This window comes from Tupaia chinensis, unplaced genomic scaffold (genome assembly GCF_000334495.1).
Source record: "Tupaia chinensis unplaced genomic scaffold, TupChi_1.0 Scaffold000477_1, whole genome shotgun sequence".
NCBI lineage: Eukaryota > Metazoa > Chordata > Mammalia > Scandentia > Tupaiidae > Tupaia > Tupaia belangeri.
Window position 1 is genome coordinate 1,719,245 of NW_006159986.1, and position 10,593 is coordinate 1,729,837.

Here is a 10,593-nt window from a genome sequence, read left to right on the forward strand (position 1 = left end):
CGCAGTGCCCACTCACCTGTCTTTCCTCTTTCTGCAGCATCACAGGCCATGGCCCCCCCCGCCGCCTAGCCGGGGTCCATCCAGGAGTGGCATCCTTTTTGGTGCCCTGAAAGCCAGCTCTGGACCTTCCCAGGAAAGGACCAGCGCACAGAACTGCTCGATCAAAGAACCAACTCTCGGGACGTCCCCCCAACCCACCCAGCCGCTGGCTAGGGTGGGGGGGGCTAGGGTGGGGGCTCCACGAGGCTGAGATTAGCCTGTCGACCTTGGACAGCAGCTCCGGACTGGGGGGGGTGGGTGACCACCCAAACCCCCTCAGGGCCCAGGCCCTATGCCCCGAGGAGGGGCAGCCTGAAGCCCCTACCAGACTGTGTGCCTGCCTTTCTGACTGTGGTTGCTTGGCATGGCCAGCAACAGCAGCTCCTGCCCGACACCAGGGGGCGGGCACCTCAATGGGTACCCGGTGCCCCCCTACGCCTTCTTCTTCCCCCCTATGTTGGGTGGCCTCTCCCCACCGGGCGCTCTGACCAGCCTCCAGCACCAGCTTCCAGTTAGTGGATATAGCACGCCATCCCCAGCCAGTAAGTCTGGGCAGGGGGAGGCCTGGGGGCCGGGCAGCAGAGGGCGGCGGGGCCTCAGGGCTGGGGCTCTGGGCACGTCTGTTGTGCTGTGAGTGCAGTGAGTGGCAAGGTGTTCTCCGGACAGACGAGGTGACCATGCTCTGTGGGGTGGAGGATAAAAGTCCTGTGGCTTGTAGGTGATCACGGTGGTTGTGTTTGATGTTGGCGTTGCGAGGGAGAGAAGAAACCAAGCTGTTCTGGGCTCGTGGTGCCCCTTGCACCCTTTGCCTGTGCTTTGCCGTTGGAGGGCCTTATAAATAGCTCCAAGGACTGGACACAGAGGCTGGAGGCGGGTAAACAAACCTCTCGACATTTGGTGGAAACTGCAGCCAGCCCAATGGAGAGCAGAGAAGAGCTCCCCACCTACGCCCCACCCCCTCAGTGCCTCTGAGGGAAAGGGCTCGAAGCAGTGGAGGTCAGGCTGGCTGGAGCCCCCACCGCTCACCCTGCCAGTTCCACCCCCTGCCCATGCTAAGATGCTTGTTCCGTTCGGGTGTGATTTCTGCTGTGCGGAGGGTGGGAGGGAGATACCCACAGGCATGTGGAGAGTGTGCCTGTCCCAGGAAGGGGCACTCGGCCTGGACACATCCTTGGCCTTGGCAGGGCCAGTGCTTTCTGTCTCCACCCTCTGCCTTGGGGGTCACCCATTGGCTGGACGAGGGTCTCAGTACTCTTCCCCGGCTGGTTGAGCCAGGTAGTGGGAGGTGGCGGTGGCTTTGGCCAGCTGGCAGAGTCCAAGCCTGGGGCCTGCCAGGCCGCTTACAGTAACTCTGGCCCCCAGGGCCCAGCTGGGCGCCAGGCCAGGGCTTGGGGGGAGGAGGGAGCCAGGGCCTGGCCTGCGGTGGGAGGAGGTGGAAGTCGCAGGCCATGGGCAGCTGGCTGGTCAGTTGCTGACCTGGGAAACACGTCCCACCACTCCTGGCCGGCAGGAACACCCAGGTACCCACCGGCCCTCCCATGGCTATTGGCAAGCTTCCTGGCACCAGTGCTCTGTGTGCCCTGTAGGGCTGTGTTGGTATCCCCTTCTTGCTGTGGGGGCAGCGCCCTCTCCCCAGAGCCAGGGAGTCGCTTTGTCCCTGGGGCAGGCCCTGGCTGGGCGCCTCACTGCCCGCACTGGCCGACTGCCCACCACCACCACTGCTTCCTGGATTGCCTCCTCTGGCTCCATGCGGCCTCCTTCTGCCCCACCAGCTGCCAGGAGCAGGGACGCTATGCTCCTTTATGCCCTGGGGCCAGTGAAAGGCAGGTGCTGCCTCAGTTTCCCCTGCCACTCCTCAAACCTTTTCTCTCTCCCTTACCTGGGAGCGTGAGATGGACAGAGTCTGGGAACCTGGTTCTAGTCTGGTCTTCCAGCCTCTGCTTGTGCTGGGGGAGGCCAGCCTCTGGGTTCTAGGTCATTAGAAATGGGTGGGCTCCTCTTTGTGGAATGTTGTTCACTGCGTTTGAAGGGCCCGGGACTCCTATTTGGGGTTTGGAAAGTGTCTGCTTGTCAGAGTGAGATTTTTAATGGGGGGTGGGGTCAGCAACCCAGTACTGGTGGGCAGCTTGTCCTTCCCCAGGTGAGGGGCACAGAGCTTCCAGACACCCCACCCACCTGGGGCCTAGACTGAACAGGCAGAGGTAGGGTCTGGGGCTTGGCCCCGTCCTTGACGGTCCTGTCCTAGACAGAGCAAATGCATCACCCTCCCCTGGATGTTGCAAGCATCTTCCTCTTTCTTAGAGGTGGGTGGAGAAGGCTTCTCACCCTGGTAATCTTCTTGCTGTTTTTTTGGGGGGGTGCCCACATTTCGGGCAAATGTTGCCTCTTTGGCTCTCCCCGCCCAGGTTAGGCAATGCCCCCTTCCTGCCCCTCCTTCTGTGAGCTTGTTGGTTTCCCGGCCCCTCCCTGCTTCCTAGTAAACAATTTCTCTTCCTACTCAGACCCCCAGCTTCGGAGCTTCTCCCTGACTTCCATATCTGGGGCCGGAGGTGTGGCTGAGAGCCCAGGGAGCCAGGCACATTCCACCTCCTCCTGCAGGTTGAGGCACCAGGTGACAATCTGCACATGCCCCACCCCTTCAGGTAGAGGCAGCTCCCCCTCCCATCTCCCTGCCTTGGGACTGGCACTAGGAGTCAGGCTGTTTTAGGGGAGGTGCTCCCTGTTCCTGCGGGCAACAGAGCAGTGCTCTGTTCTGGTCCTCTGCACCCTCGATGTGGGTAAGCTCACTGATGAGGCTCCCCCCACTGGAATGGGAGGAGCGGCCCCTTAGCTGGCCTGTAGATGACAGAAGCCCTCTCCCTGCTGGTGGGGGGTTCCAGAGATGGTACAAGAGCCCTCCCACTCCCCCAAGCCAGCCGCTGGGCCTTGGTCTCTGCCGGGCCTTGGTCTCTGCCGGCTGGTGTTTACTGTGGGGGTTTAGGATTCTGTGTGAATTATGGGGACAGTCAGGGTTGTGTGTGTTTGGGGAGGAGGGGTCAAGGTTGAGTTTGTGTTGGGAAGTGGATTAATGGCTTGTGTGTATTGGGCGAGAGGGTTAGAGGGTTGAGTGTGTTTGGGAGAGTCCAATCCAGAGCTGGGGAGGAGGTGTCTGTTGTGTGCTGGGCTGCTTGTGGGGCAGGACTTAGCCCGGGGTGCTTAAGGCGAAGGGTCTCTGTGTGTTGGGGAGGGGAACATCCCACTTTCTTAGAACTCTTCTGGATGCCTTTTTTGTTGCTCGCCCTGAAAACTCTGGGCATAAAGGGTCAGAAAGGGGCAGTTAAACCTTGGACATCCGCGCCCTCACTGTGTGCTAATGAACTCCTCTCTGTATGCCAGGGCTACTGCCAGAACCCCTCTTGGAGGGCCGCGAATTAGAATTGCCCGATGCACCCAGCTCTGGTGCCCCGGTGTAGGAGGGAGTTGGAGAGGGGGGGAGATGCTAACACAGGTGGAGTACCTCTTGTGTGTCAGGAACTTTGTCAGAGACTCACAAACTTTAACCCCGGGAGAGGGACTTACTCCCATTTACACAAGAGGAAGCAGGCTGGGGGAGGTCAAGGTATGGCAAGACCAGGCCTAGGATTTGTAAAGCTGGGCTGTTTCCCACCATCTAGGTAAGCAGCTCTGAGAGGGAACTGTGGGGCACACTCTCAGGTGTGGGGAGCCTGGGAGGTTTATGTCAGCGTTGCAACCCCTTCCCTGTTGCTGAGACCCTGCCTCTGCTTTGGGACCTCTTACATCCCCCCCAGTTAGGGGCAAATGGAGGCCCCAAGCCAAGCTCCATCCTCTCTCATCTGGAGCCTGGACTAGAGGGAAGGCGAAATGAGGCCTGATTGCCATCCTGTCCTGGAAACTGTGGATACAATGTTCATGTCCACCCCCGCCCCCCAACCTGCCCCCTGCAGCCCATGGGAGTTTGCAGAGCTCAGCGGGCAGCCTCCCCCTTCCTTCCAAGGAACACTGAAGGAACACAGTGTAAAAGCCAGTTCTTGTTCCTTTTTTGTTTCAATTTGTGGGCTAGGGGCAAGGCAGGGCAGTTGGATCAATGGAGCTGGGATGACAGCCCCAAGGTGCTCGGCTTTTCCTGCACAGTCACTGGGTGTGCCTAGAGTCAGGAATGACCTGAGGGTCTGAGTGAGCCTGGCCAGGAGACAGACAGCAGCAACTGCCCTTCTCTTCCTCTCTGCCACTTCCTCCCCTGTGCGGTCCATCCTCTGTCCCTCCCTCCCTTTTTCACTCTTGCCCTGACAATAGGAGCAACAGCCTGGAGCAGGGGGTACTGCCTAGCAATGCCTTTCCTGGGTCCAAAATGCAGAGTCAGCCAAAAGACCATTACACGGGGTTTTGAATGAAAATGGGGCCCCCACCTTTTATCTCCCAGCATGGATAATACACAGGCTTCCACTGGGCAGGATCCCAGCCTGGGCAGGAGGAGGGGACTCAGGGAAGGAAGCCTCTCTTCCTCTTAGGTGGGTCAGGGCCTGAGGCATTGTTTCCGCCCAGCCCTGTTAGGGGATGTGGGGCAGGGCTAGTGCAGGCTCTGACTGACCTATGGGAGGTAGGGAAGTGGTTCCCTTCTCCAAATCACTTCTGAGCAACTCCTTCCTCCTCCTCACTCTCCATGGAATAGGGACACAGCCTGGAGGCCACTCTGCCCTGGCTAGGTCCAATTAGAGGCCCTTCCCTCCCCGTTTTGACTTCTGGGTTGCTGGAAACTTCAGCCAGCCCACAGACCAAGGCTCCCTATAGGCAGAAATCTTAAAAAGACAGTTCCTGGGAGGCTTTGGACAGGTCACTCAACCACTCTGATTCTGTTTCCTTCTTTGAAACAAGACTTCTAGTCCATCCCTGGCTGGGCGGGTTGCAATTAGTCCACGATGACCCACTTGCCCCAAGTTCCAAGTACCCTGCAAGGGCAGTGACCTGCCGGGGGTGGGATGGAGCTGTGCCTTGTCTTAGGGGATGGCCACCCTGTACTGGAACCTGATGTCTGTCTGGTACCAGGCCTCATGATTTCCTGTTTGCTGTCCACTCCAGATGGGTTGGGGACAATAGGAAGTAGTACAAGTGGGGCCAGTTCAAGCCACACCTGCTAGTGGCCTGCTGAGTGCAACGCCTGGGAGAAGAAGCTGGGGCTGAGGCTGAACAGGATGGCCGAGGCCCGCAGACAGCTGCCACCACAGGCCTCACCCGCAGCTGCTGGCCAGAGCCTTCCTCTTTTCCCTCTTCTCCCACAGCCCTGGGACACAGTGTTCTGCATGACCTGCTCCACGACCTTGCTGTTGCCCAGCAAAGCTTCTCACCCCAACTTTTCTTCTTTCGCTCTAGAAATCCTATCCATTCCTGCAGGGAACATCTTGAATGCCGCCTCTTCCCAGAAACCTTCACAGATGTTCCCGCTTCCTTGCCACATGCTCCCTCCCTCCTTTGAATGCCTATGGGTCCATTTCCCCCCCCCCTGAAGAAACTCATCTATCACGAAGTCTCTTCTCTCCTGTCCCTGCTGTGAGCAGGAGAGATCTTTCCCTGACCGTGAGGTCTTGGATAGCCAGGACAGCCTCAGGTCCCTCAGTACCTTGCCGCTGTGGGCACAAAGCCTAGCATCTAACTGTCCAGGAGCTACATCATTTCTTAAGCACTGCGCCCTCTTCCCTGGCAAGACCTGCAGACCTTTCCTAGACCCCTGCACTCACAGCAGGCCTGACTGCACTGCTGCAGAGCTCCATACCTACCTGGCCGACAGCCCAGTGGACTCCTCTACTCTGCAGGCTCAGGAACTTCCTGTTGCCTAAGCCACACACCAATGTCCTCTTTGCTACCTCCTTTCCGGTTCACACATTGATTCTAACTTTAACATATCTAGTAATTTGGGGCTAGTAGGTGGTGTGGTGGTGAAGGCACTGGACTTCCACATGGCAGGCTGCAGTTCCAGTTCTGGACTTGGTAGCTTGAAATTCACACCAGGCACGCGTGCATGTGTGCCCAAAATCCCAGGTGGAGAATGGAAAAAGGACTGCAATGTGCCTACACCCCCTCACCCCCCAGGGAGCAATTCCTCTCTTTCCCTCCCACTGTCTCTTTCCAGTGAGCACACATGCCCTATGGCAAAAACCTGGGGAAAAAAAGAGCCTCCTTACAGGGGCCAGCATGTGGCATAGTGGTCATGCTGCTGGACTGCCACATGGCTGACCGTGGGTAAAGTCCTGGACCCGGTGGCTTGAAAATCACACTGGGCACAGTCCAAGATCCTGAGAGAATAGAGGAGAAGGGATTTTGCAGTGGCTATTTCCCCTTGGGGCTGATTTCTCACTTTCCCTCTCACTGTCTGTCTCTCCACGCCCAGTGCATGTGCCCTAAGGCAGAAACCTAAAAAAAAATAAATAAAAAAGAGCCTCCTTATGTTTCCTAGGCTCAGCCACCCTGTCTGCTGCTGGACTAGCAGCTTCTAACTAGTCTCCCTTGCCCTGCTACAATCCATTCTTCACACAGCTGCTGGAAAGATCTTTTTACACCATAAATCAGATCTTACCTCTCCCCTGCTTCCAACTTTTCTGTGGCTTCTTGCATTTAGGATAAAATCCCAAAGCCTTCTTGAGGCCTGCAAGCCTACCTAGTTTGGCTCTAAGACCACATCTCCAGCCTGGTCTTACGTATCTTTTCCTCCTGAATTTTATGCTATCCATTCTAGTATTCTGCACTTCCTTGAATGAACTCACCAGTTTCTGTAACCCCAGGATCTTTGCACAGGTTCTCTGTTTTACTGCAGCTGCACTTCTTCCTATTCTCTGACTCACTCTTTCTTTAGGTCTCTGCTTTGAGTTCTCCTCTAACCTAAATTAGATACATGATTTTTTTGTTTCTTGTCCATGCACAAGAAAGAAAAAGAAAATACCCCCCACAGTCCTTTTTCTTGATTCTCCAGCCCGGGCATGCATGCTCATGCCTGGTGTGTAAGCCCCTGGGGCTGGGACTCAAACTCTGCTTGGCTACATGGGATCGACCTTCTGTTCCAGTGCTTAACCCCTGCACTACAGGGCTGGCCCTGCATTGGTTCTCCTTCACAGCATGCTGTCAAAATCTCACTCATTTTAGTTTAGAAAAAAAATTTTTGAGAGAATTTTGCTATAGGGCACGTGCGCTCTCTAGAAAGAGACAGAGAGACCGAAAGCGAGAAATCACCCCCGATGCTGCAATCCCTTCTCCATTTTCCTCTCGGGATCTTGGGCATGCACATGTGTCCAGTGTGAGTTTAAGCCACCAGGTCTAGGACTTGAACCATGGTTGGCTACATGGGAGTCCAGTGACATAGCCATTATGCCAACTGCTGGTCCCAATTTTTAAAAATTATTTTAACTTTATTTTATTTATTTTAATTTGATCAGAGGTACAGAGTAAGAGAAAGAGAAAGTGAGAAAGCAAGCCACCAGATCTGGGACTCGAACTGTGGTCAGCCATGTTGGAGTCTAGCGCTCTTAACCACCATGCCACCTGCTGGCCCCTAGTTTCCAAATTTTTATATGTGTTTCTCAGTAAAGTCTCCAAGGGTGGACTTACTAGAGTATCCACATAGAGGATGGACAGAAAAGATTATTTTTCTTGAATTGGCCTGGCCTGCTGTGAACATAGGCTTTGGTGGCAAAGTTCACAACTCTCGCTCTCCTTTACACTGTAAAGTGATCTTGGACAACTCACCTATCCTTGCTGAGACGTCAGTTTATTTGTAAAACTTACCCCTTTGTGGAAATGGCAATACATGTAAAGAGACTGGCTTCTAGAAGTCTTTCGTAGGCTTGCATGCAAATTCCCATCCCGTCTTTACGACTACACCCCCCTCCAGGGTATCCCCTCTTCGTAGGGACCTACTCAACTCAAGGCTTTCCTCCAATAAACCAGCCACCCCGAGGGCTTCCGAGAGGAAGTGGTCAGCTGGAAGGCACCAGCCTTTTATCTCCCTGCCTGCCTCCCTCCCCCACGCTGGTTCCTTAGCTGGGAGACACCCTGGGCGGGGCTTCGCTCGCCGGAAGCACGCAGAGCGTGGGGAGGAGAGGCCCCTCGGCTTGTGTTTGTGCCAACAGCGCCCGCGCTGCCGCGTCAGGTTCCGGCGGGCGGGCGGGCGACCGGAGTCTCTCATGATGTCACAGACAATGACACAAGCCGGGTGTCTCATTCCGACACAGCGCCCTAGCTGCACAATGTCACACCCGGGACACCCGGCCCGCCGCATTCGTGGCACTAAACACACGCCCCCGCTCTGCGCCTCCTGCGGCCGCGCCCCGCCTCTTCGGGGGGCGCGGGGGGGGGGCCGGGCGGGCGAGCCCCGCAGGCGGGCTGGCGAGCGGGTGATGTCACGGGCAGCGGTGGGTGGGTCACTTGGAGGTGAGGCGCCGCCAGGCGAGTTCAGCGAGAGTTCAGCCGCATTGCATTAGGCAAATGAGGCCGAGGCTGGACGGGGTGTGTGTTAGGGGTAGGACACTGGGACCACCCCATCCCCGCCGCGGCTTAGCCTGGCCGGGGACTGACCAAGCCTCGGGGGAGACGGGGAGTGGAACTGGGACGGGGGAATACGTCCGCCCCTCTTCCGTCCTGGCCTCGGCCCGCAACCCCTTCTCCCGCGTACCCGGCCTCCGTCGGCACCCTGCGCCCTCCTCCTCTGGTGCCTTTTCTCCTTCCTGGCCCTCTTTTCTCCTCCCCTCCGCAGGCTCCCCCTACTCGCCGGCTCACATGCCGCCTCTCCTTTTCAGGTCTCTGCGTTTCGCAAGCCGCTGCCAGGCCCCCGGGGGATAAAAACGGGCGTGGCGGAGGCGGAGCCGCGGGGTCCCCACCCCCACCCGGAATCCTCGCCCGCCCGGGAGAAGCCCGGGAGCCCCGGCGGGGAGGAGGAAGTGCTCGGGGACCGCCCCCAGCCTGCGGGACTTGGGGAGCAGCCGGACTCTACCGGAGTCTACCTCGGACACCATGAGGCTCGAGACCGAAGCCCCTTCGAGGTGAAGCCGCCGAGTTCCCGGCCTCCGCCGGGCGTTCCCGGGGAGAGCCGAGGGACCCCTCTGCCCAGCACACACAACTTGCCTGCTTTTCACCTGGGACTGGCGGAGCGGCAGGAGGACTTAGACGCAGGGACTTCAGGGCAGGGGGCGCCCCCTGCCCGGGTCGCCGGTCGGGGTGAGGGGACTTGCCCCTCGCCCCCAGCTGCTCTGCGTGCATGGCGCCGCCGGCTGAGTGAGGGTGGAGGACTTCCACGCCCCAGACCTCTTGTCTTCACCGGGGAAGATGTACGAGAGTGTGGAAGTAGGGGGGCTCACCCCCACCCCTAACCCCTTCTTAGTGGTGGATTTTTATAACCAGAACCGTGCCTGTTTGCTGCCGGAGAAGGGGCTCCCCGCTCCGGGCCCCTACTCCACCCCGCTCCGGACTCCGCTTTGGAATGGCTCAAACCACTGTACGTACCGGCCTCTCTCTGCTATTGTCGGAGTTGCGGGTGGGGTGGGCCGCGGGGTTCCACTGCTACCCCAGGGTGTGAGCCTGGGTCTTGGTGGGGGTCTTGTCCCTGCCCTTGAGCTCGGGTGCCCTGACTGGACAATTGGACACCTCCCCTTCACGCAGCCCTGGGGCTAGTTCCGTTATGTTAGGCCTGGGAACTTTGAGCGCTCCTCTTTGCCGGAAACGTTCTGCATCTATCTCTTCCATTCCACTTCATCCTGGGACAGCAAAGCCCAAGCCCCTCGCCCCTGGCCCCATCTGTGTCGTCTTACTTGGAACCCAATAGCTTGGCTGCAGGTTGGATGGAGGGTGGGGTAAAGGTCCTGTCTGTGGGCTAGTCTGCTCTCAGAAGGAGGGGTCTCCTCCCGGGGTCCCACTCCTACCAAAGCCTGGGGAGAGCCCTCTCCGTGTGACAGCTGCTGCCCCGGCGCTATTAGAGTGGGTGTCGAGATCACTGGGTGTCTTTGGTGTTGACAGTGGGGTGTGGCAGAAGGGGTAACCGAAGCAGACACCCATCTGCCATTCTAACCAACCCTTACATCGTGAGGAGGGGCACCCCGTCCATGTGGGAGTTGTCCTGGCCCCAGACACTCGGTTGGCATCTTTGTGATGCCTGTTCCTGGGAATGGAGGGGAGAAGCTGGTCTGGTTGGAAGAATCCTTCTCCATAATCCTAAGCCGACTTGTTCTCTGGGGATGAGTTTGTTTGTTGTGAGTTGGGGGCTGCCCTGGAAATGAGGAATACATCGCCTCCCAGCTTGGCCGAGTCCTTTTGTTACCCTGTCTTCACTTGGGAATAGAGCCAGGCCGCGGGCTGTCCCTCTAAGAGGGGTGCTGATGAGAATCCTGGCAGCCCGGCCACCCTCTCTTCTGCCCCTGCCTGGTCTCAGGCTCCTCTGGGAGGGAGAAACCCTGTGCACACTTGGGCTGGGAGCTCCCGGGGTGCACACCTGGGTGTGTTCGTGCCCAGCTGTGAGGTCGTGTAGTCTGGTGGGCCAGAGCAGGCACCAGGGGTTATTGTTAGATGACTCGGGTTTCT

At 57.9% G+C, this 10,593-nt stretch overlaps 1 protein-coding gene across 2 annotated transcripts in view; it reads left to right on the forward strand.

The window, feature by feature from the left end:
• The first annotated feature begins 227 nt into the window (after positions 1–227).
• Positions 228–10,593, forward strand: part of RARA (retinoic acid receptor alpha) — a 22,343-nt gene continuing 11,977 nt past the window's right edge. The window contains exon 1 of one of the 2 annotated variants that reach the window (XM_006155935.3): positions 228–581. In XM_006155935.3, the coding sequence (XP_006155997.1) occupies positions 404–581 (178 nt within the window). In that variant the 5' untranslated portion in view covers positions 228–403. Of the gene's footprint in view, positions 582–8,875; positions 9,515–10,593 lie in introns of those variants that run through there. The other variant, XM_006155936.3, reaches the window with a different exon arrangement.